The sequence below is a fragment of the Sciurus vulgaris genome, assembly GCF_902686455.1.
Source record: "Sciurus vulgaris genome assembly, chromosome: 4".
NCBI classification, from domain to species: Eukaryota; Metazoa; Chordata; class Mammalia; order Rodentia; family Sciuridae; genus Sciurus; species Sciurus vulgaris.
Genome location: NC_136464.1, coordinates 15,303,422 through 15,329,694, shown reverse-complemented (window position 1 = coordinate 15,329,694; position 26,273 = coordinate 15,303,422). Strand labels below are relative to the sequence as shown.

Below are 26,273 nucleotides of genomic sequence, written 5' to 3'. Positions count from 1 at the left end.
ATATAATGAGTATTGATTTACACAAAATTATAAATGTGCAGGGAGACTGGAGAGGGGGGCATATGTCTATGTTTGTGTAAGACTACTCTTCATCTTCTAAAGATGAAGCCAGGGATAGTGTCTGAAACTAAGAAGTAGGAATTCTACTTAGAGTAAGGAAGGAAGTATGAAAGTAAACTCTAGCTACTTATTCAGAATTGAAAGTGCTCTTCTCTCTGATTCTGGAAAGGCATGGTAAGACAGGGAGCTAGGTACTTTCCCATGACAAGCCTTATGGGGTTATTTGACTTTTAAACTTTGCATATTTATATTTTTAATTAAAAACAAAAGAAATAAAAACCACAATAGGAAAAATTTTAAATGATACATAAATTAACAGGTCGAGTTTCAATATTCAAAAAACTGGCAAAATTGGTATATGGCAGTATACTTGGAAATATCTTAAAACATGGTTTATGGGAAAAATTCATTTAAAGCCCTACATCATATACAAAAATAAGTTCCAGGTGGGTTGAAGTCCAAAACAGTTAAAGCAGAACTGAAAAACCTTTAGAGAAAAATTAGAGATTATGTTTAAAAATCTGAAGTTACAGAATAAAAAGCAAAAATCACCAGGATAATGATAAATTTGACCAATTTAATGTATAAACTTTCAGTAAAATGAGACTACTCCATAATTAAGTGAAAAGACAAACTACAGTATGGGAGAAGATATAGTAATACATATTCTGTAGCCAGTGATGGATTTATAGCCAGAATGATTAAAAAAAATAATGCTTTAAATTATTAAGAAAAAGACAAAAAGAAAATAGGAAAATGGATATAAAACTTCATTAGTAATTTCACAGAGGTATGAAAAAAACTCCAGCAAACGTCAAAAGATATCCTACCAATAAGTGTAAAAATACAAAATAAAGCCATTTATCACATTAATAAAAATTAAAGTCTGATAAGGGCACATGTTGGAAGAGAATGTTAAATAAGAGTAACTTTCAGTTACTTTGGAGGTCAAATTGGCAAAATTTAGTGAAATTGAATTTCTCTCATTTCTTAAGCATAGAAATTTTCCTCTTAGAAATCAATCTAGAGAAATTTTCAAACTGTGCACAATAAGATGTGCATAATAGTGAATATACCAACATGAACTGTAATGGGAAAAGTCTTTAAAATAGGATAAGTGACCATTAGTAGTTTAGTGGATAAATTTTGATCTAGTCATAGAATGAAATGTTATAACATGTTTAGAATGAACATAGACTATTACATGTATCTATAAATCTAAATGAGTTTTTGAGTTGACATTTGTCCAAAGAAGATATGCCTAAATCCTATAAGCACAAGGTGAGGTGCTGAACATCACTAAGTATTAGGAAAACACAAATCAAAACCACATGAGATACTATACACCTTTTTGCATGGCTATTATCAAAAACAATAAGTGTTGGCAAGAATGTGGAGAAACTAAACTATTGTATGCTGCTGGTTGGAATGTAAAATGTGCAGCCACTATGGAAAATAGTTGGCTATTCCTTAAAAATTAAACAGAATTACCAGTATTTCCATTTCTAGACATATTCCCAAATTAATTGAATGTGGGAACATGAACTGATATGTGCACACATTTGTATATGGAAGTGTTATTCAAAGTAGCCCAAACAAAGAAACATCCCAAGTGTCTATCCATAGATGAATGGATAAACCAAATGTATGTGTATATATATTTAAAAGGTTATAGAAAGAAAGGATATTCTGACCCATTCAGAATGGCATGAATGAACTTTGGAACTTTGAAGACATTATGCTAAGGGAAATATGTAATTCCCCAAAGAACCAAATGCTGTATGAATCTACTTATGTGAGATGTTTAGTCAAATTTATAGAGACAAAACTAGAATGATGGTTTCCAGGAGCTGGGAGAAGGGGACAATGGGGAGCTCTTGTTTAATCGGTGCAGAGTTTTGATTTTGCAAGATGAAAAATTCTGGAACTGGGTGGTGGTAATGGCTACACAACAGTGCCAAGGCACTTAATGTCATCGAACTGTATACAGATAGCTCTGGAGTTGTGATTTAGGATTTTTTGGCTTTATAATAGCATGAAGGTAATATGCATTCAGTAGCGGTAATATTTTGACTAGACCTTTTTCAGGGCTGATGACATTCTGGGCAGTGGCAGCAAGCCTAGCTCCCAGTCAGGTGCATGTTCATGAGGGTGGACAGCAGATGCTCCCCAGTGTACTGTGCTGCACAGCTGTGATGTTTGATAGAGCCAGGAATATTTAATACATTTTTGACTTATGATATTTTCAATTTAGGAAAAGTCGAGGAATATCTGTGGTTAAAATGATAAAAAACAAACTAACTCAATAGATTGAATGAAAAAAGCAAGACAGAAGTATTTATATGTTATGATACCATTTACTCCCATAAAATTTGGCAAGTTACAAAAGAACTATGTGTCGTAAATATAGAAACATTTATAAGCAAGTATGGGTTAGTGGTTGCTTCCAAAGAAGAAAGAAAAAAAGAAACTCAGATTGGAGGGAATTTCAGTCATATCTGTGAAGTTTTCTTTCTTTAAAAAAATCTACAATTTTAGGGCTGGGGAGATAACTCAGTTGGTAGAGTGCTTGCCCTGCAAGCACAAGGCCCTGGGTTCAATCCCCAGCACCGCAAAAAAAAAAAAAAAAAAAAAAAAAAAAAAAAAAAAAAACCTACATTTTACAATATTTCAATGGTGAAATATTGAGTTTGACAAATCTGGCTAGTAGTATTTGTAATGTCATTCTTTGGACCATTCTGTGTACTGAAAAATATTTCATCTTTCTCCCAAAAGAGTAGCTTATTGAATTATAAGAAATCTCCAAAAATTTCAATTTTTAGTTAATGCTTATTTTTAGTCTCTTAGAACCTTTTCCTGACTCACTTCTTAGGTGGTTTTCTGAGCTTATTTTATTTGTCTTGAAAATCAACTTTCCTTCTCTCCTTGTGCCTAGTTTGTGCTGGATGCTAGCCCGAATTATTTATACTTTAGCCCAAGGTAGGCTCTATTGGGTCACTGTCTTTTCAGGACTCTGGATGTTTCAAGATGATTTTAAAAGTCCTCTGAAATATTTTGTAATAAGGTGGTTTCTGTAAGCCCTGCTCTTCCATCTGACTCTCTTTTCTGTTTAATTTCCTTTATGCACATTCTTTTTAAAATAATTATGTTGTTGGAATAATATAATAAATGTACACTTTATAAATCATGGCCCATGTAGGGTGTGTGTTTGTTGGGGTTGGATGGAATTACTGAAGCCAAACTGCCTTCTCATTAGCTGACTCTTTTTCATTTCCATTTCTTTCTTTTTCAAAGTTTGTACCCTTTATAAATTATACACCCACAGCCCCTTTCAAAAGAGAAATAATTTTCCAGGATTCTGTCATTTGCTTTTATAATATCAAATGTTCATAAACCTAAGTTATAGAAAAACAAAGGTAATGAAATAGACCTTATGTAAGTTTTTTTTTTTTTCTTTCTTTCTTTCTTTTTTTTTTTGGTACTAGGATTGAGCCTAGGGGCATTAACCACTGAGCCACATCCTCAACCTTTTTAAAAAAAGTTTTAGACAGGGCCTTGCTAAGTGACTTAGTGCCTCACTAAGTTGCTGAGGTTGTCTTTGAACTTGTGATTCTCCTGTGTCAGCCTCCTGAGCTGCTGGGATTACAGGCCTGCATCACTGCTCCTGACTGTTTCTTACCTTCCCAGAGGTCTTAGTCTTCATTTCTAAACATAGGGTAAACCTGTTCAATCAACTTCACTGGATTTTTATAAAGATCATTTTAACTAATGTGGATGAGAACACTTTGAAATTTTTATAGTGCTATATACATATACTATACATTTCTTAAGTTAATCTAACATGTAAAATGGGCAGATTATTTTCATGCATAGGCATTTATAGTACTACTTAAATTATAGTATTACTTAAAATAGAGCATTGACTGTTAAGGAACTTAATAGGTGTTATGTGAATGGTGATTCTATGGACCAAGTGTTGAGAAAACACTGGGTTAAATAAAGTTCAGTTAGGTTTCTGTACCCTTATACTCTCTCTCTTTTAAAAATTAAAAAAAAATTTTTTTAGATATACATGACAGTAGAATGTATTTTGACATGTTATACATATATGGAATAAAACTTCCCATTCTTTTAATTGTACATGATGTGGAGTTATACTGATCGTGCATTCACATATGAACATAGGAAAGTTATATCTGATTCATTCTGTCTTTCCTATTTTCATCCCCCTTCTTCTCTTCATTCCCCTTTGTCTAACCCAATGAACTTCTATCCCCTTCCCCCACATCGTGTGTTAGCATCCACATTCAGATAGAACATTTGGCCTTTGGTTCTTTGGGATTGGGTTATTTCACTTAGCATAATAGTCTCCAGTTCCATCCATTTACGGGCAAGTGCCATGATTCCATTCTTCTTTATGACTGAGTAATGTTCCATTGTTTTATACTCTCTCTTTTGAGAATAATAGGTAAATATACTTTGTAATAAGAGAGAAATTATACAAACTAAGGAATACTCCATTTTGGGGTATTTGTGTACTTTGGAATACACTTTGGGAAATACAACTCAAGATGTATTTTGTTGTTCAGTTCTCTTTTAAAAAAAATTTAAATTGTAGATGGACACAATACTTTTATTTTATTTATTAATTTTATATGGTGCCTGAGAATCGAACCCAGTGCCCCACATATGCAAGGCAAGCACTCACCACTGAGCCACTATCCCAGCCCTTCCATCTTCTTTTTTTTTTAAAAACTATGATTTAGGTTTTTATAATTTCTTTTATCCTCATTCATAAGAATATTTAAAACAAATTTGTTATATGTGTTTACAGACATAATTAAGTAGGAAAGCAAGTATTTCATTACAACTTTGACTTTCACAACTAACTGTATTTTAGATTATTTTCTCGTTCCATAAGGGCTTCTATGCTTCCTAAAAAAATTGTTCCTGCAAAGCTTGTTACACCTATGTACTTCTATGAAATACTAAACCTTGCCTTTAGATATGACTTACCTAAGAAAATGAAATCTAAAACGTTGTCCTGAAAATATTCCTACTCACTGAATGCTGAATTATTTGAAATCTCAAAATCAATGCTAATATGTCAACTTGAAGGTTACATTGAAATAATATATATTGTTCTCAACCATTGTTTTCTATAGTTTTTTTTTCCTTTTTATTGTTTGTTTTAGTTATATATAACATTAGGATTCATTTTGATATGATTATGAAAGAATGGAATATAATTTGCTCTAATTCAGTCCCCGGAGCTTCCCTTTTCCCTCCTCTCCTCCTTCCCCATCCCAATCCTTTCCTAGTACTCTATCGATGTTTTTGCAGTTTACTTTTAGTTTGCTTTTTAAATTAGTGTCTTGTGGATGCACATGATGATGAGATTCACTGTGGTATATTCATGTATGTACACAGGAGAGTTAGGTCCCTTTCATTCCACTATTCTTCCCTTATCCTGGCCCCTCCTCCCTCCCCTCAATGCCCTTCATCTAGTCCACCAGTCTTTCTTCTGTTTTGATTGAACCACCCTCCCCTTTTTCCTGTTCTCTTTGCCCTACCCCATCTTGGACTGTCTTCTGCATATCAGAAAAAAACATTTGACCTTTGAGTTTTTGGGTCTGGCTTATTTTACTTAGCATGATAGTCTTCAATTCCACCCATTTACCAGAAAATTCCATAATTTCATTCTTCTTTACAACTAATAATTATACACACACACACACACACACACACACACACATATATGACATTGTCTTTATCCATTCATCTGTTGAAGGGCACCTAGGTTGATTCTGTAACTTGACTATTGTGCTGCTATAAATATTGATATGGATGTGTCTGTAGCATTGTAGTTTTCTGATTTTAGATCTTTTGGATATATACTGAGGTGTGGCGTAGCTGGGTCATATGGTGGTTCCATTCCTAGTTTTCTGAGGAATCTCCATACCGCTTTCCAGAGTTGTTTCACAAATTTGCAGACCTACCAACAATATATGAGTGTACCTTCCCTCCCACATCCTTGCCCACACTTACTATTTTTATTCTTGATAATTGCCATTTTTGACTGGAGTGAGACAGAATCTCAATGTAGTTCTCATTTGCTTTTTCCTAATTGCTAGAAATGTTGAACAGTTTTTCATATATTTGTTTGCCATTTGTATTTTTTCTTTTGAGAAGTGTCTGTAGTTTTTATATAGATGATGAACTATTTTTTTCATTTTCTATCTAGGTTTTTTGCAATAAAAATTATTTTCCATTATATAAAGTAAAAGTTATTCTTTTGAAATATCACATTATTAAAGTGACTTCAATGTTTTATTCTGATGGTTTGATTTTCAGGCACTGTTTCAGTGAATACATATATCATTTGTCTTATGTGCATATATGTAATATTTGATGTAGTATTTAACTTTCCAGAGGTATACCTTATACTGATATTCACAAGTTTTACTGTATAAACTTTGGTATATATAATAAAGATATGTCATTAATTATCTTCAAATGTAAAATATATCTAATTTCATTCATTTCATTTATTCTCATAAACCTAAAATTATTCATGACGATTTTATATAAGAGCTATTTTTATTTAAGGAATAATGCAAGTTGACTTGTGATACTAAATTGTAGGTCACAGAGAATTACTATTTTTTTTCATTTTCCTGATTTTAACTAGTAACATCTTTAATTTGGCCAATGATTTTTTTTATATTATTTATCTTAATTTATTCTTTTATTTAATTTTTTTTGTTTCCCTGTTTGTTTTTTTCTAGCTTGTGATGAATGGAAAACGTTACCAAAACCAAATCTTCATAGAGATGTCAACAGATTTGGACACTCTGCAGTTGTCATTAATGGGTAAAAGAAGCGTATTCTGAATCTTTAGAGGGCCAAGGATGCGAATCCTTGATGTATTCACTCATTCTTATATTCTTCGTGAAAATCATCATTGGTATTTAATGGCATTGGATTTTATGTATATCCCTACTCTATTGTAGAAACATATGCTTCATTCTTTTATTTTAAAACATGTTTAAATATATTTGAGGGGTAGGAGAGTATCAAAGAAAGATGTTGAGATAAAACTTTGAAAACCTGTTAAAGTCATCCTGACTTTTTTACTTTTTCCAGAGATCAGATGAAGAATGACTTTAAAAAGATCTAACTGAAGTGATAGAAAGGCTAACCCCTGTTTCTATCAATGAGAACAAAGAAAGTGAGAATTAGATTCTCATTTTAGTTCTGTTATTGACTTAAATATATGATTTTTTGACAAGTCTTAACCTCTCTGGACTTGAATATCCTTATATCCCTTGGGAAATTCAGCTGGAGGGACATTAAATTACCTTTCCCCTTTATTTTAATATGGTTTTTGTTTCAATAACAAAAATTTGGCAGTTTGAACTTGGATAACAGTAAACAATATCAGTTTATTCATTAGCTTAAAATGTGTAATTCAGAATGATATTTTTATTATCATCTTATCCTAATTATGTAAAAATTCTCCCCTATTGCCACACAATGGTTAACCACAGTGAAGCTGTGTATCTTATCAATTGACTCTCAAAATAGTAATAAATGGAATTCAGTGTGAAATATAAAACCTCTAGCCTTCTCTGTTGAAAATTATTTGATTTTTATTTTATTTGTTTAATAGTAAAAGATATTCTCAACACATCTTTCTGACCTTTTTACATTTACTATGTTAATAATATTTTGAGAAATAAAAAATTATGCTGCTTAGGGGGCATGTCCAACTTCTTTGGCAGTGGTTACTATTAGTTACTTTAACATCATCTAGGCTTCTCTTTCCAAATTAATATCTAGAAACTTTTTGATTATTTTACTCTTGTTATTTTAATTTTAACAGTAAATAATTGCAAGAAAAGTTCTGTATCTAGCTTCTTAATATTATGTGTATTAAAAATGATAATGCCAGATTGCAGTTCTAAAATGCATCTTATCATTAATATATAGCTATTATCTATTTCTTAAAAAAAGTTTCCTGCTTTATTAAAGCAATAGTTATATTTCTGATAAAAAGAATGTCATAATTCTTATTCCTCCTCTTTTCTTACTTTATTTATAAACATGTTTTGAAAACTTAATGTTTCCTTAATTCTTTAAGATTTATAGGATATTTCAGAACATAGGAAAGTTATGCCCAATTCATTTCTTTCCTATTCCTATCCTCCTTTTAAATGTAATTTTTAAAATTGAAAGTATTCAATGTGTCTGTTAGGTTTCTGAGGGGAATGAGGCAATAATTTTTTGATAATAGAAATGATTTGGCATGAGATGTATTGTTATTATAATAATGGAATCTTTAAATATTTTCATTACTTTGGAGAATTTAAAAATTATTTTGCTTCTATTTAAAAATATTTTTGCTTCTATTTCTGTTCTCATAATCTAAAATGAAAACTCACATTAAAAAATGGAATAATAGTCATATTAGTCATGATAGTCATACTAGAAATGGAAAAAAGTCATGCATGCATCTTCATGGGCATTAAAATAAGACACTTGGCAGATAAAAAAGATTTACAGGGTATTTCAGACTGTATCTGGAAAGTCTTAAAGAAATCTTATAATAGTTTGGTGTTTTCACATCATACTGCATGTTAGAAATATGATTTTAAGGTACAGTTCTGTTTAAAAATAACATAAAATGTATAGTCAAATCTGTTTATTTTAAAAGCTAATTAGAGAATTTCAGTAGTGTTTAAGATTCTTGTTTTATTTTTAATAGGTCCATGTATATATTTGGGGGATTTTCTAGTGTACTCCTTAATGATATCCTTGTATACAAGCCTCCAAATTGCAAGGCTTTCAGAGATGAAGAACTTTGTAAAAATGCTGGTCCAGGGATAAAATGTATTTGGAATAAAAATCACTGTGAATCTTGGGAATCTGGAAATACTAATAATATTCTTAGAGCAAAATGCCCTCCTAAGACAGGTAAGGTTTTTCTTTTTTGTTTTCCCTCTTTCTGGTATTGAAACATCTCTACTTGACTAGAAGTAGAAATTAGTTTTTCTAATAAGAATTACCCTAGTAGCTTTCAGAAATGAAAAATTTATTATCCTCTGATTAGGAATTGCAGTGTGTGATTTAGCAGGGATTAATAATGTAAAATCTTTGTTAGCTACTTTTAACTATATTTTTGAAATCTGTATATTATATCCCTCATATGTAATACTCCATATATATGAATTATTTTGTAATATAATTTTAAAATGTCTTAAATATATCATTTTAAGAAACATTACATACTTCAAAGAAATAGCACAAATTGATTTATTTTGCATTTGATATTTTCCTTCTTCCTAAATTATTGCCAAGCCATACCTTAAAGTTAAATTTTTTTTTTTTTAGAATTTGGTGATCAGTGTTCTAATTTTCTATTTCTTATAAAATGTTAAATGAATACATCAGGCTTACCAAAATTATCAGTAAGCATTTTTATGTATTTATTTACTTATAATTTGGATAAAAATTGTTAAGTTTGCTTTAAATGGTCAAGGGCTTACATGCATTTTCAATGCTATGACAAGTATATTTTTTAAGTTTTGCTAATCTATATCAACTTAAATTTCTCTAAATATATTTGTTTAAAGAATAAAACAATAATTTATTAAGTTCTTTTTATCCTCCAAAATGTATAAATTTAAATGTCTGTAGAATTCTAATAGATTGAATTATTAAGATGGGGGCAGTAGGTATTTAAAATCCTATAAACGCAATTAAGCTACTAAGTTGACTTCAACGTTAACTGTTTTTGCCAGCATACTTTTTTTTTTTTTTTGGTTAAAAGTGTCTCAGTGGTCCTTAAATAGGTATCATAAATGTGTGAATCAAGAAGTGTGGTATTTTCTTATTTTTCTCAGTGTGTTTTATCTCCCATTTGTATTACAGCTGCTTCTGATGATAGATGTTATAGATACGCAGATTGTGCCAGCTGTACTGCCAATACGAATGGGTGCCAATGGTGTGATGACAAGAAATGCATTTCAGCCAACAGTAACTGCAGTGTGGTTAGTATTACAGGTGAACAGTCATGTGGTTAGCATTGCCACCATATAGCACTCACTCACTCACCATTTGGTAGCACAGTACAAAAAAAGTACTTTACACATTAAGACATTAAATATGTTGGGAATCATTCACTTCTTGGTACATTGTAAAATCAGACTGTAGTTCATTACTTAGATTTTTCAGTCTAGATTCTTCTGTTTTGGATCTAATTTTAATTTCTGTTTGTGGATGAGACTGAAAAATATTTACAACTGATTAGGGAAAAAAAAAGACTAAATGTTATCTTCTGTGCTGATGGAAGTAGGATTATTTAGGTAGGTATTGAAATCATTCCCATGGGATTCCTGTACAAACAGTGGTCAGGCTAACGTTTTGTTCATACGCTTTGTGTTGAAATATAACCTGAGATGTGAATAGTAGTTTCTCTTCTATCTGTCTTTAGATTGTTGGCTCTCAACTTGAGGCAGTTTGTCTCACAGGGGACATTTAGTAATGTGTGGGGACCTTTGTGGTCATCACAACTATAGGCTGCTACAGGCATATAGTATGGAGGGGTCAATGATGCTGCTAACCTTCTACAATGCATGGAACAGCCCTTCCACAGCAAATAATTATCTGACTCAAAATGTCAATAGTGTTGAACCTCTATTTTTGATGAAGGATTACTGAAAAAAATTCCAATATTAATATTTATGGTAGATGAAAATGGGTTAGGAGCAGCAAAAATTAAGATTTTTAAGTGGATAAAATCAAAATGTATTTTTTAGACTATATCAAAAAGAGAAAGGGAAATTTTAAAAAGTAGTATTTAGTAGATTAAAATATTTTTTGATTAGCCTGTAGCTTAAGTAAAAAGAAATAATGCGTATATAGATTTTCAACTAAATACATTATTTAGTGTTTTTCTATTTCTAATTTTTTATTAGTCAACAAAGGGTCCACATGTTTTTCAAGATAATAGAGATAAAAGATTTAAAAAAAAAGGGGGGGGACTTGAAACTAAGTAAAACTTATGGTTATGTCCTCTAAAAGTTTTTTTTAATAACTAATAATATTTCAAAATATTTAGGTTTTATGATTTTATTCTAAAATAGTATTCAAACTTAAAATGGAGAAAAATTAGCAGTTATGACTCATTAGTTTGAACCCTTTTTCTTTCATACATATTTTGTTGGTATATACATTCTAGTGGTATAAATTGCTCTAATAGCAAGATATGCTTCAATTCTGTTTCAGTTTTAACATAAATATGACACAACTGTGCTTTTAAAATTTATAGTTTTAGATTTTCAATATAATTCATTTAATTGGAATTTATTTTAATGGAAATAGTGCTAGGTAAAATAAGACATAGGAATAAAGAACTTGTAATTGAGTTCTTCAGAAAAACAGAACCAGTAAAATGCATATCATATACATAATATTTATAATAAAGAATTGACTCACATGATTATGAAAAGTCCCATGATCTGCCTGCCGTCTGCAGACTGCACGCCCCCAAAAACTGGTGGTGTAAATTCTGGTAGAAGAATGGAGGCCTGTGAAGCTGGGCTCAGTGGTGCAGCCTGTAAGCCCAGCAGCGTGGGAGGCTGAGGCAGGGGGATTCAGAGTAAAGACTCAGTCTCAACAAAAGTGAGGCACTAAGCAACTGAGAACCTGTCTCTAAATAAAATATAAAAAAGGGCGGGGGATGTGGCTCAGTGGTTGAGTGCCCCTGAGTTTAAGCCCCAGTACAAAAAAAAAAAAACAAAACAAAAGAAAAAAACCAAAACAAAACAAAGGAGTCCTATGAACCAGTAGCATCAGTGGTGTAAGTCCTGGCCAATGGGAGGAAAAGACTACACCTCAGCTCAGCAGTCAGGCACAGAGATGTTCTTCTTTCCTTAACATTTTTGTTATATTCAAGCCCTCAGTGTAATGGATGATCACCTACATTGGGGAGGACAGTCCGCTTTCCTGAAGTCTGTGGATTCAAATGCTAATCTCATCAAGAAATAATATTTAGCAAAATATTGTATCTGTATCCTGATCAAATTGACACTTAAAATTAATTATCATGTAATTAAAATATAAAATGCTATTGATTAAAAATTGCAAGAAGATTTTATTTTAACCTTTCTGGATAATTGGGTGACTGTTAAACAATAAAAATTTATTTCTTACGGCTCTAGGCTAGGAAGTTCAACTCCATACACTGACAGATTCAGTACCTGGTAAGGACCTGATTTCTGGTTCATAGAAAGGCTTCTCATTGCTTTCTCCCATGGCAGAAGGGAAGCTCCGGTCTCTTCAGCTTCTTATAATGTTAACAATCCTGTATTTGAGGACTTCACCTTTCTGACCCAAATTACAACCATAAAGTTCTAACTCCTTATGCCATCACTTTAGGGGTTAGACTTCAACATATGAATTTTGGGGTATATATTGAGTCCATAGCAGACATTTGTACATGGAAGATGAGCACATGTAGGTGAAAATACACAGATCTCAAAAATCACATTATGTAAAATTGTTTTCAAATACTTATTTATAATGTGTACCAGGGATTGAACTCAGGGGCATTCCATCACTGGACCATATTCCCTGCCCTATTTTGTATTATATTTAGCGACAGGGTCTCACTGAGTTGCTTAGCTTCTTGCTTTTGCTGAGGCTAGCTTTTTACTCTGAATCCTCCTGCCTCAGCCTCCCAAGCTGCTAGGATTACAGGTGTGCACCACCATGCCTGGCTTATATTTTATTTTAAATGAGGTGTTAACAAGGACTGCATTGGATGACAGTATACATGAGTATGCACTTATAATTTTGAGTTTGATGTAATGTACCTTTTAGACTGTTTTATCAGAATGTCTGATGATTAGCCTAAACCAAATGCTACTGAATACAAAAGGTTTATGGGATTTTAGTCAAAATTATGTGTACTGATATTCCGTTTCATTATTTATCCACATTTACCACAAATTGCGTATTTTGTTCTCTAATACATCATCTAATCTGTTTGCTTCTCCTGGATTTACATTTGAAATTTACATCTATATATATTTGGGAGAAGAGTAATAGAGTAATGATTACTCTCCATAGTCGTTTACTAATGCACTTCTGGTTCATTAGGTCAAAAATGCTAGCCATGTTTCAGAATAACAGCAGCCTTCTGTTTTTGGTATCTTGGCCCTACGTGTGAGAAAAATACAGTTTCATCTCTTGTACTTGTTCAGTATCAGTAAATGACTGTTGTTCTTAATGAAAAGCAGTAGAATTATTTGGATGGGGATTCTAATGTACTGGCATTATTTTGAAGACTGACATGAAGCTGTTATTCTTTCTCTTATTCCAACATGTTTAGCCATTCTCTTGTCATTTTTATAAATAATTTATTTATTTAATAATTGAAGTTAATTTATTTCTTTTTGGTTAGCTGGCAAATGTTTGAAACTATAGTCTTGCTGATCATGTAAAATAATGCTAAGATTCATATGCTATATCAAATCAAATAGCTATTAATCACAAAAAATCAAGAAAAAACCTTATATGTTCATAGTGAAAATGTGATAGAATAATGGTCACAAAGTAATTTGAAATTTACAAAAATGTATAATATGGGATATTTTAGAAAAAGTAAAGATGAACATTATATCTGAGTAGTTTTTGTCTATTACCTTACAGTAAATATAATGTGCTCTAAAGAAATTAATACTTTCAAAGTGAAAGTGACTGCAGAGTATAATACTTTGTGAATAAATATTTAGTGAGTGACATTTAAAATACTTAAAAGGCTAAAAATTTTTTTAATAGTTTTATACGTAGGATAGTTGTTCCTTAGTTTTAATTTTTACCCTTACTTACTGAAAATGTTTAACTCTTTTACATGAGAAGGTCTGAGGAAGACATTTGCATCAAATACACAGAAAAGATGGGCGGGCTTAGGGTGCAGAATTAAGTGTTTTATATTTTTCCCTCATAAATGGAGTCACAGGAAGAGTTGAGTGAAAAATTTTAGTATATGATTTTCAAGAGGTAAAATTGTCATTGGTAATGATGTCATGTGAAGTAGTTGAATTACAACCAAAGTTCCTATATTGCCTGTTTTTTTTTTCTTTCTTGACCTTTAACTCAGAGCCAGAATTGGTTGAAATAATTACATTATGTAGTAGGATTGAAAAAAAATAACTTTGAAGGGTTTTTTATAACCTGTGTGTAGGAAATATGACAGATACATGCAGGAGACATTAATTATTATTTAGGGTTGTAGAAGTAAAATTACTTTGAGTTCTTATGAAAGTAATTAATTTTTTTCAGATTGTATTGGATTTTCATAAACCTCTTTAACTTTTTTTTACTGCTTATCACTTTGTGCTTCATTTCCAAGGGTTTGCATGGTATTTTATTAAGATTAGAATCATAGCATGTTTTCATTAAGGGAAATTACTTCATACATTGATTTTATTTAATTGTAAGCCTGTTTTCAGACTCATTAAAAAAAGTTTTCATTACATAAATTCAATTTCAAATTGTGTAATTTGTGCAGGTTATTTTCAATAAGAAATTATTCTAATTCCAAGAACAATAGTTAAACTTTCTAAGAGAAAAAATTAGATAAATGAAATTTAGCAGAGTTTGAGCAAAGAACAATTCATGAATTGGGCGGAATCCTGAACCAATAGAAGTTTGAAGAGCTCCTCCCAATAATATGATCCGTTGGTATTTATAGCAGGAAAACAGTATCCGTACACAGAAGTAGTTTAGTTGGTTACAGCTGGGCATTTGCTTTATTTGGGGATGGTGTGATGGGTTATTTGCCTTATATGGACATGGTCTGATCAGCTGGCAGCCTGTGATTGTCTGAGACCCAGTTATCCCTTGCAAGAATATATTCTGAAGTAATTTGCAATTTGCTTACTTACCAAGTTAGCTTGCAGTGCACTATGTATAAAAGCAACTTAGTACCAGATTTAATTTAATAAATGAATGACATAAGTAAGAGAATTCTGATTTAATCAAATTGGATTTGGAGTTGGATGGAAATCTGTGTTTAAAGTTTATCAGGATGGGCTGGGATTGTGGCTCAGTGGTAGAGTGCTTTCCTCGCATGCATGAGGCACTGGGTTTGATCCGCAGCACCAAATAAATAAATAAAATGAAGGTACTGTGTCCATCTATGACTAAAAATAAAAAAAAAATATAAAGTTCACCAGGAGATTTTAAAAAATACATTGATGTTTAATAATCCTCACTTATATGTTGATGAAAAACAACAGGCTTTATCTTTTGATTTTCTAGTCTGTCAGAAACTACACGAAATGTCATGTGAGAAATGAACAGATTTGTAACAAACTTACCAGCTGTAAAAGCTGTTCACTGAACTTGAATTGTCAGTGGGATCAGCGACAACAAGAATGCCAGGCTTTACCAGGTAAAAATTTCAAAATTTGGTGAATGAGTTTTCTAGTCTACAGATGATTACCATTATAGTAAAGTTTCTAAATTAAAACAAATTATAATAGTGGAGTAATAACATCATTGTTTCTGTAAGAAAAGTTTCATAATAGTACATTGTTTTTAATTCTTCAAGATGTTCATGATTGCTTGTGTTTATTATACTGTGGACTTTGCCAGATACCTCTACATTTAAGATATCTTAATGACATAGACAATAATAGGCACTCAGACTTATCCAGATTTTATAACATTAACATGTTTATTAACATTTTCTCATATTTGATTTGATTTTAAAGTACGCTTTATTTAAAAAATTCAGTGGATATTTTTCTCTATTTTTTATGAACTATGATATTGTAATAAATATTATTTATTTTTATGAGATTCTAAATTGTACAATCCAGAGCAAAGCTCATTTTAAGTGATTACATTTTATTTTAACAGTTAGTATTATTAGTAGATCCCAAGTACTTTTCCTTTGAATCTGAAAGATAAAGTCAGAAAATTAAAAAAAAAAAAAAAACTAATTGAAGTGTTTAATGAGGTCCATCTTTTTGTTGTACAGATAAATTTAGACACATGGTGGTGAAATGACTTACTCAAAACCTCATGTCTTGTAAATGGCAGTGTTGTAACTATTAATTGGGTGTTTTATTTTTGTTTACCTTTTGCCTGTCTCTAGCCCATTTTTTTCCCATTAAAAGTTTCTGAAATGATTTAATTTAAAAAGAATTGGAAAAGTCGATCACATTTTATGGCTGAAAGAGACTTTTTCTTACAAGTTAATGTGATAAAATAAAAATTTGCTTTTTTTTTTAGAATTTTATTAAGAATTTTTGCAACAATGTTCATCAGCGATATTGGTCTGAAGTTTTTTTCGATTGATGTGTCTTTGCCTGGTTTTGGTATCAGGGTGATTACTAGCTTCATAGAATGAGTTTGGGACAGTTCCCTCCTTTTCTATTTCATGGAATACTTTGAAGAGAATTGATATTAGTTCTTTGAAGTTCTTGTATAATTCAGCTGTGAATCTGTCTGATCCTAGCCTTTTCTTGGTTGGTAGGCATTTTATTTACTTATTTATTTTTTATTGTAAACAAATGGGATACATGTTGTTCCTCTGACATGGAGTCAAGGCATACCATTTGTGTAATCATAAATTTACATAGGGTAATGTTGTTTGATTCATTCTGTTATTTTTTTCCTTCCACACAACCCCTCCCACCCCTATTTTCCCTCTATACAGTCCTTCCTTCCTCCATTCTTGCCCCTCTCCTTAACCCTAACCCTAAACTTAACCCCAACCCTAACGCTAACCCCTCCCACCCCCCATTATATGTCATCATCTGCTTATCAGTGAGATCATTCGTCCTTTAGTGTTTTGAGATTGGCTTATCTCACTTAGCATGATATTTTCCAACTTCATCCATTTGCCTGCAAATGCCATAATTTTATTATTCTTTATGGCAGAGTAATATTTCATTGTATATATATATGCCACAGTTTCTTTATCCATTCATCAATTGAAAGACATCTAGGTTGGTTCCACAATCTGCTTATGGTGAATTGAGCAGCAATGAACATTGATGTGGCCGTATCTCTGTAGTATGCTGATTTTAAGTCCTTTGGGTATAGGCCAAGGAGTGGGATAGCTGGGTCAAATGGTGGTTCCATTCCAAGCTTTCTGAAAAATCTCCATACTGCTTTCCAGAGTGGCTGCACTAATTTGCAACCCCATCAGCAATGTATGAGTATACCTTTTTCCCCACATCCTCTCCAACACCTATTGTTGCTTGTGTTCTTGATAATTGCCATTCTAATTGGGGTGAGGTGGAATCTTAGGATAGTTTTGATTTGCATTTCTCTTATTACTAGAGATGTTGAACATTTTTTCATATATCTGTTGATTGCTTGTACATCTTCTTCTGTGAAGTGTCTGTTCATTTCCTTAGCCCATTTGTTGATTGGATTATTTGTATTCTTGGTGTAGAGTTTTTTGAGTTCTTTATAGATTCTGGAAATTAGCGCTCTATCTGAAGTATGAGTGACAAAGATATTCTCCCACTCTGTAGGCTCTCTCTTCACATTACTGATATTTTCCTTTGCTGAGAGAAAGCTTTTTAGTTTGAATCTATCCCAGTTGCTGATTCTTGCTTTTATTTCTTGGGCTATGGGAATCCTGTTAAGGAAGTCTGATCCTAAGCCAAAAAGTTGAAGGTTTGGACCTACTTTTTCTTCTATAATCTGCAGTTCTCTGGTCTAATTCCGAGGTCCTTGATCCATTTTGAGTTGAGTTTAGTGCAAGGTGAGAGATAGGAGTTTAATTCCATTCTGTTGCATATGGATTTCCAGTTTTCCCAGCACCATTTGTTGAAGAGGCTATCTTTTCTCCATTGCATATTTTTGGCCCCTTTGTCTAGTATGAGAAAATTGTATTTATTTGGGTTTGTGTCCATGTCCTCTATTCTGTACCATTGATCTACCTGTCTATTTTAGTACCGATACCATGCCGTTTTTTGTTACTATTGATTTGTGATAGAGTTGAAGATCTGGTATTGCGATACCCCCTGCTTCACTCTTTCTACTGAGGATTGCTTTAGCTATTCTGGGTTTTTTATTCTTCCAGATGAATTTCATAATTGCTTGCTCTATTTCTGTAAGGTAAATCATTGGGATTTAATTGGAATTGCATTGAATCTGTCTAGCACTTTAGTTAGTATGGCCATTTTGACAATATTAATTCTGCCTATCCATGAACATGGGGGATCTTTCCATCTTCTAAGGTTTTCTTTAATTTCTTTCTTTCGTGTTCTGTAGTTCTCATTATAGAGGTCTTTCACCTCTTTTGTGAGATTGATTCCCAAGTATTTTATTTTGTTCGAGGCTATTGTGAATGGGGTAGTTTTCCTAACTTCTCTTTCTGAAGATTCATCACTTATGTATAAAAATGCATTGGATTTATGAGCATTGTTCTTATAACCTGCTACTTTACTGAATTCACTTATGAGTTCTAAAAGTTTTCTGGTGGAATTTCCAGGTTCCTCTAAATATATAATCATGTCATCAGGGAACAGGGATAGTTTGAGTTCTTCTTTTCCAATTCATATCCCTTTAATTTCTTTGGTTTGTCTAATTGTGCTGGCTAGAGTTTCAAGGATGATGTTGAATAGAAGTGGTGAAAGAGGGCATCCCTGCCTTGTTCCAGTTTTTAGGGGGGATGCTTTCAGTTTTTCATCGTTTAGAATGATGTTGGCCATGGGCTTGGCATAGATGGCCATTACAATGTTAAGGAATGTTCCCACTACCCCAATTTTTTCTAGTGTTTTGAGCATGAAGGGATGCTGTATTTTATTGAATGCTTTTTCTGCTTCTATCGAAATAATCATGTGATTCTTAACTTTAAGTCTGTTGATATGGTGAATGACATTTATTGATTTCCGGATGTTGAACCAACCTTGCATCCCTGGGATAAAACCCACTTGATCATGGTGCACTATCTTTTTAATATATTTTTGTATGCAATTTGCTAAAATTTTGTTGAGAATTTTTGCGTCGATGTTCATTAAGGATATTGGTCTGAAATTTTCTTGCCTCAATGTGTCTCTGTCTGGTTTAGGTATCAGGGTGATATTGGCTTCATAGAATGAGTTTGGGAGGGTTCCTTCTTCTTCTATTTCATGGAATACTTTGAGGAGTATTGGAATGAGCTCTTCTTTAAAGGTTTTGTAGAACTCGGCTGAGAATCCATCTGGTCCCAGACTTTTCTTTGTTGGTAGGCTTTTGATGACCTCTTCTATTTCATTGCTTGAAATTGATTTATTTAAGTTGTGTATGTACTCCTTGTTCAGTTTAGGTAATTCATATGTCTCTAGAAACTTGTTGATATCTTTGAGGTTTTCTGTTTTGTTGGAGTATAGATTTTCAAAATAGCTTCTAATTATGTTTTGTATTTCACTCATGCCTGTTGTGATATTTTCTTGTTCATTCTGAATTTTAGTAATTTTAGTTTTCTCCCTCTTTCTCTTTGTTAGTGTGGCTAAGTGTTTATCAATTTTGTTTATTTTTTCAAAGAACCAACTATTTATTTTGTTAATTATTCCAATTGTTTCTTTTCTTTCAATTTCGTTGATTTCAGCTCTTATTTTAACTATTTCCTGTCTTCCACTACTTTTGGTGTTGGTCTGCTCTTCTTTTTCTAGGGCTTTGAGCTGTAGTGTTAAGTCGTTTATTTGTTGATTTCTACTTCTTTTGTTGAATGCGCCCCATGAAATAAATCTTCCTCTAAGTACTGCTTTTATAGCGTCCCAGAGATTTTGATATGATGTGTCTTTGTTCTCGTTTACTTCTAAGAATTTTTTTTATTTCCCTCCTGATGTCTTCTTTATCCATTCATCGTATAATAGTGTATTATTTAATCTCCAAGTAATGGAGAAGTTTCTGTTTTTTATTCTGTCATTTATTTCTAATTTCAGTCTATTATGATCTGATAGAGTACAAGGTAGTATCTCTATCTTCTTGTATTTGCTAACAATAGCTTTGTGGCATAAAACATGGTCTATTTTAGAGAAGGATCCATGTGCTGCTGAGAAGAAAGTGTATTCGTTCTTTGTTGGATGGTATATTCTGTATAAGTCGGTTAAGTCTTAATTGTTGATTAGGTTATTGAGATCTGTGGTTTCTTTATTCAATTTTTGTTTGAACAATCTATCCAGCGTTGAGAGAGGTGTGTTAAAATCGCCCAGTATTATTGTGTTGTGGTCTATTTGATTTCTGGAATTGAGAAGGATTTGTTTGACGTACATGGATGAGCCAATGTTCGGGGCATAGATATTTATGATTGTTATGTCTTGCTGATTTATGCTTCCCTTAAGCAGTATGTAATGTCCTTCTTTATCCCTTCTGACTAGTTTTGGCTTGAAGTGCAAATTATCTGAAATGAGGATGGATATCCTGCTTTTTTGCTGTGTCCATGTGCATGGTATGTTTTTTCCCATCCTTTCACCTTTAGTCTGTGGGTATCTCTTTCTATGAGATGGGTCTCTTGCAGGCAGCATATTGTTGGATTTTTCTTTTTAATCCAATTTGCCTTTCTATGTCTTTTGATTGATGAGTTCAGGCCATTAACATTCAGGGTTATTATTGTGATATGATTTGTATTCCCAGTCATTTGACTCATTTTTGTTTTTTGATATGATTTGGTTTCTCCTTTATTTGGCTATTCCTTTAGGCTAATTCCTCCCATTGCTTATTTGAATCGTTGTTTTTCATCTCTTCCTCATTGGAATATTTTGCTGAGAATGTTCTGTAATGCCGGCCTTGTTTTTGTAAATTCCTTTAGCTTTTGTTTATTATGGAAGGATCTTATTTCGTTGTCAAATCTGAATGTAAGTTTTGCTGGGTATAAGATTCTTGGTTGGCATCCATTTTCTTTCAGGGCTTGGTAAATGTTGTTCCAGGCCCCTCTAGCTTTTAGGGTCTGGATTTTGAAAACTCTGCTGATATTCTTATCGGTTTCCCCCTGAATGTAATTTGTTTCTTTTCTCTCGTGGCCTCTCAAAGTCTGTCTTTATTTTGTATGTTAGGTATTTTCATAATAATGTGGTATGGGTCTGTTGTAATTTTGTATATTTGGAGTCCTATAAGCCTCTTGTACTTGGTTTTCCATTTCATTCTTCAGATTTGGGGAATTTTCTGATATTATTTCATTGAATAGATTGTTCATTCCTTTGGTTTGTTTTTCTAAGCCTTCCTCAATCCCAATAATTCTTAAATTTGGCCTTTTCATGATATCCCATAATTCTTTTAGAGTCTGTTCATGATTTCTTACCATCTTCTCTGTTTGGTCAACTTTGTTTTGAAGATTAAATATTTTGTCTTCAATGTCTGAGGTTCTGTCTTCCAGGTGTTCTATCCTATTGGTTATGCTTTCTATGGAGTTTTTCATTTGGTTTATTGTTTCCTTCATTTCAAGGATTTCTGTTTTTTTTTTTTTTTCAGTATCTCTCTTTATTGAAATGATCTCTTGCTGCCGTATTTGCTCTTTTAACTGTTGATTGGTGCGATCATTTAATGCCTGCATTTGCTCTTTCATCTCCTCCTTCAATGCCTGCATTTGCTCTTTCATCTCCTCATTTGTTTCCCTGATTGTTTTAATTATGTACATTCTGAACTCCCTTTCTGACATTTCTTCTGCTGTGCTGTCATTGGGTTTTATTGATGTAGTATCTACGTTTGTTTGGGACATTTTCTTCCCTTGTTTTCTCATTATTGGTCAGATGTCAGTGGGACTCTGAGATAGTGCAGATTTCTTCTATTTGCTTATAGTGTCCCTGTAGATTTACAGTATATCACCTCCCAGCCTTCAGTAGCCTGAAGTCTTGGAGGAACGTGATAATGCAGTACTTTCGTAGAAAGCTGTCCCTAGCCTGGTACTGGTTCTAGGGCTTGGAGCTGGCTCTGTGAGGAATGGCTCTCACTGGGTTGTCTGCTCCGAGAAGCTGGCTGTGGAAGGAGCCTGACACTGAAGGGAGCAGTGTTTCTTGGAGAAGTCTGTGGCTTCTCTGCCCTGGTCCCAGAGGCTGCCTGCAGGCTGGAGCTCGCTGCTGGCTTGGGACTTGGAGCTGGCTCTGTGCAGAAAAGCTCTCACTAGGTGGCCTGCTCCGAGAAGCTGGCTGTGGAAGGAGCCCACCGCTGGAGGGAGCAGGGCTGCCTGGGGAAGACTCTAGCTGCCCTGCTCTTCTCTGAGAAGCCGCCCCTGTCCAGGCCTGCCGCCTGGGCCGAGCTTCACCCGGTTGGGGAGACTCACCCCGTGGCTCTATGTTAGTCCAAGTCTCTCAGCGCCTCCCCTTCTTGAATCCTGGGTTCTGGAGCGACAGGAGATGCATTCACCCTCTAGTCCGCCATCTTGGATCGCCCCGTGGAAGGAGTCTGCCGCCGGAGGGAGCAGGACTGCTTGGAGAAGTCTCTGGTTGCCCTGCCCTGGTCCCAGAAGCTGCCTGCAGGCCAGAGCTCACCGCTGGCTTCGGGACTTGGAGCTCACTCTGTGCAGAAAGGCTCTCACTGGGCCGCCTGCTCCGAGAAGCTGACCATGAAAGGAGCCTGCCACTGGAGGGAGCAGGGCTGCTTGGGGAAGTCCCTGGCTGCCCTGCCCTGGTCCCTGAAGCTGCCTGCGGGGCGGAACTCGCTGTTGGCTCCGGGACTTGGAGCTGGCTCTGTGCAGAAATGCTCTCACTGGGCGGCCTGCTCTGAGAAGCTGGCCGTGGAAGGAGCCCGCCGCCGGAGGGGATCAGGGCTACCTGGGGAAGACTCAAAAATTTGCTTTTAAAAATGTTATTGAGATTTTATAATCTGTATTAGTCTGTTTTCTGTTTTCCTAACAATATCTGAGGCTGGGCAATGTATTAAATAGAGTTTTGGAGTCTGAAATTTCAAGAGCAGGCAACTCCCTAGGTTTAGCCTGTAAGTTTCCCCTTCTATATGTTATATTATGACAAATGAGGAAGAACACATGTGAGACAGAGAGATCACATGGCAAGAAAGGAAATGAGAGAAGAGAGAGAGAGAGATTGGGGAGGAGCCAAACAAACTTATAACAACCCTCTTGTGGAAACTAATTGGGTCCCTCTTGAGAGCTATCCTCTTACTCACCTCCCCGCAAGCTCTACCTCTTAATAGTTCTAGCACCTCCCACATTACCATACTGGGGACAACACTTCCAACTCATGAACTCTTGGGGGACATACTCAAAACCATAGTAGACTATTTCTTCAAATTTTGAATTTTGCTTATACACTGACCTTTAAAGCTTTTAAATAGTAGTATGTGCATATGTTGTTATTTTGTGAAAATTAGAGAATATTAATTCAGTAGGCAGGATTTATAAAGCTATAATGAGACGACATGAAAACCTTGGAAGTCATATTGATCTTTAACAGTTAAACTACAAAAATTAACATCTAGGTCAATAATAATTCTTCAGCGTCTCCTTTAAAAGACAAAATTCTGGACCAAAATGAAATTCACCTGAAAAAATGTATATGTTTAAAGGAAGAGTGCTTCAATCAGAAAGTAATTTGGTTATCACTAGAAGTTTGGAAAAAACAACAACCTTTGGTAGCACCCACTTCTCATTCCCCAGGAATAAAATGTTACTTTGTATATACAGTAACTCTTCAAACAGGCAACTGGTTATAGCTCATTTGGTTACCACTCAGCTTATCTCAATAAGTAAATGCTCTAAATAGTGGACTTAGTATCTAGAGCATTTTTCCATGAAAACTGGTGAACTGCATTTTTTTTTTTTACCATCAATCTCATATGAACTAGGCAATTTGAATTTTTCTCACTAAATTTATTAAAAAAATTAACTGCTTTCCATTTAATCCCATAGCTGAGTTGATGCTTAATACTATAAAAGCCAAATAAAAATATTTGGTTTATTAGTATAACTTAATTTAGCTTCAAAGACCCATTGATTTGTTTCTTTTGTATGATTTGTCAATCAGTTATTTTGGTTTCATTGAAAAAAATGAAGAGGCAAAAATAATCCAAATCCTTCCTTGATTCAGTAAGGTGAGGGAAAAAAAAAAAAGCACAATTCAGCAAACGTGATTTAGTAGTTCATCTTCTTTAAAACCAGAAGACTGATGCACATGTGATCTCAAATGAAAGCAAGGTCATACCCAATAGACATTAGTTAATAATTATAATTTATTGGGGGATATCTGGAAGAGTACATTTGTAATGGGATTTAAAATGATTACTCTGAATTAATGATGTATTTGTAAAATTATCATTGTTAATATAATCAAAATCTATAGTTATAACATCCATTAAGAAAGATCTGTGGGACCCTCAGAGATTTTTAAGAGTGAAAAACTAAAATATTTGAGAACTGCTGCTTTAGAACAGTTTCTAAGAGTTGCAGGAGTGCATAAGACCTTTCATAAATGGTAAGAGACACAGCTGTGTTTAATTTTTAGTATCTGATTTTCAAGAGGTAGACTTTGTCATAGGTAATTATGTCATGTGATATGGAGCCTAAAAGTCTTACTGAATAGACCAGTGTGTTCATGAAACACTGCACTGTTAATTAGCACACTCTAGAGCATAACTTTAGGATGTATGTATAACCTGTGTTTTAGAGACTAGGTGCTATTTAAAGTTCAGTTCAGTATATTGTGGGTAAACTATTGCTGAATAGTGTATTTAAACTCTAGTAAAACATGAAGAACTATGTAAAAATAGACTCTAGAAAGCAAAAATTATAGCTTTTTTGTGACTTTTCTTATGAAACATAAGTGAAATGAAATGGTCTACTCATACTTAAAGAATCAAAGAACCTAATTTATGTGAAAGTAGTATACCTGGGCTCGGGAAATTAGATTTGGAGGTCAATTAGCCTCATACATAGAATTTGAAATTGCTTTTGTTATGTGCTGTTTTTTTTTTTTTTTTTTTTTTTTTCCTCTTAAGGTGATCTTGGCTTTTGTAAATTGGACTTCAGGATATAAATATAGTAGTGATTTTGTTTATTGAGGTATCATATGCCAATATGCTAGACTTTATACAGAAAATCTAGCAAGCTATCAATACATTTTAATGAATGTTGTAGAGCTATAGCTGATCTTGTTTAATAATTAAGGAAAAAATAGGATCTTCTGTTTTCATTCTCCACCAAACTCTTAGACAAATTTTATATTGAGATACTTAAAATGTTTTATGTAAATGGTATAGAAGTTATATGTACAGTTTTGAAATAATTGAAAAATACATGTGCTTTAATAATATGATAAATTTTTTCTTTGACCAGCTCATCTTTGTGGAGAAGGATGGAGTCATATTGGGGATGCTTGTCTTAAAATCAACTCCAGTAGAGAAAGTTATGACAATGCAAAACTTTATTGCTATAATCTTAGTGGAAACCTTGCTTCATTAACGACTTCCAAAGAAGTAGAATTTGTTCTGGATGAAATTCAGAAGTATACACAACAGGTAACCATTTGTACTTGTTAATATTATGGAACTGTGCTGTCATGATCCCATATTCTTGGAAATGATTCATTCTCCTTATTTTTAAAAATGCATTCTTACTATATCCTAGAAGTGGAAGTGGAATTGCTTTCAAATGCAAACAGGCAGGGATTGATTCTGTATGTGTATTTGGTAATAAGTTACTTATCTCATGTTTTATATACTAAGGCACTATACTCCTTTACCAAGAAGTGATCTCGTAAGAATACATACTCTTAACGTGTACATATAATTTAAGAATTAATCCTACCCTGTATAGTGTGGCAGAGATGATTTTGGTTTGAAGCTTTTCAGAACAGATATTACTAGTTACTTGCTGTGGCAACACTTAAATAATGCTGTGTTGGTATAGCTTTATGAAAACAAATAGCTATTAATCAAAAAAAATCAAGAAAAAACTTATATGTTCATAATGAAAATATGATACAGTAAAAGTCACAAACTAAACTGAAATTCACAAAAATGTATAATATGGAATATTTTAGAAAAAGTAAAGATGAACATTATATCTGGGTAGCTTTTATCTATTACCTTACAGTAAATGTAATGTGATCTAAAGAAGTTAATACTTTCAAAATGAAAGTGACTGCAGTGTATTTTATAAAAGAGAGTATAATATTTTGTGAATAAATATTTAGTGAGTGACATTTAAAATACCTAAAAGGATAAAAACTGTTTTAATAATTTTATAT

General features: G+C 33.2%; 1 protein-coding gene across 1 annotated transcript in view; it reads left to right on the top strand.

Annotated features, from left to right (window-relative positions):
- Positions 1-26,273, top strand: part of ATRNL1 (attractin like 1) — a 746,355-nt gene that overhangs the window by 130,841 nt on the left and 589,241 nt on the right. Inside the window, 5 exon segments of the mRNA XM_079136646.1 lie at positions 6,849-6,933; positions 8,828-9,036; positions 9,994-10,112; positions 15,391-15,523; positions 25,361-25,542. Of these exon segments, the coding sequence (XP_078992772.1) occupies positions 6,849-6,933; positions 8,828-9,036; positions 9,994-10,112; positions 15,391-15,523; positions 25,361-25,542 (728 nt within the window).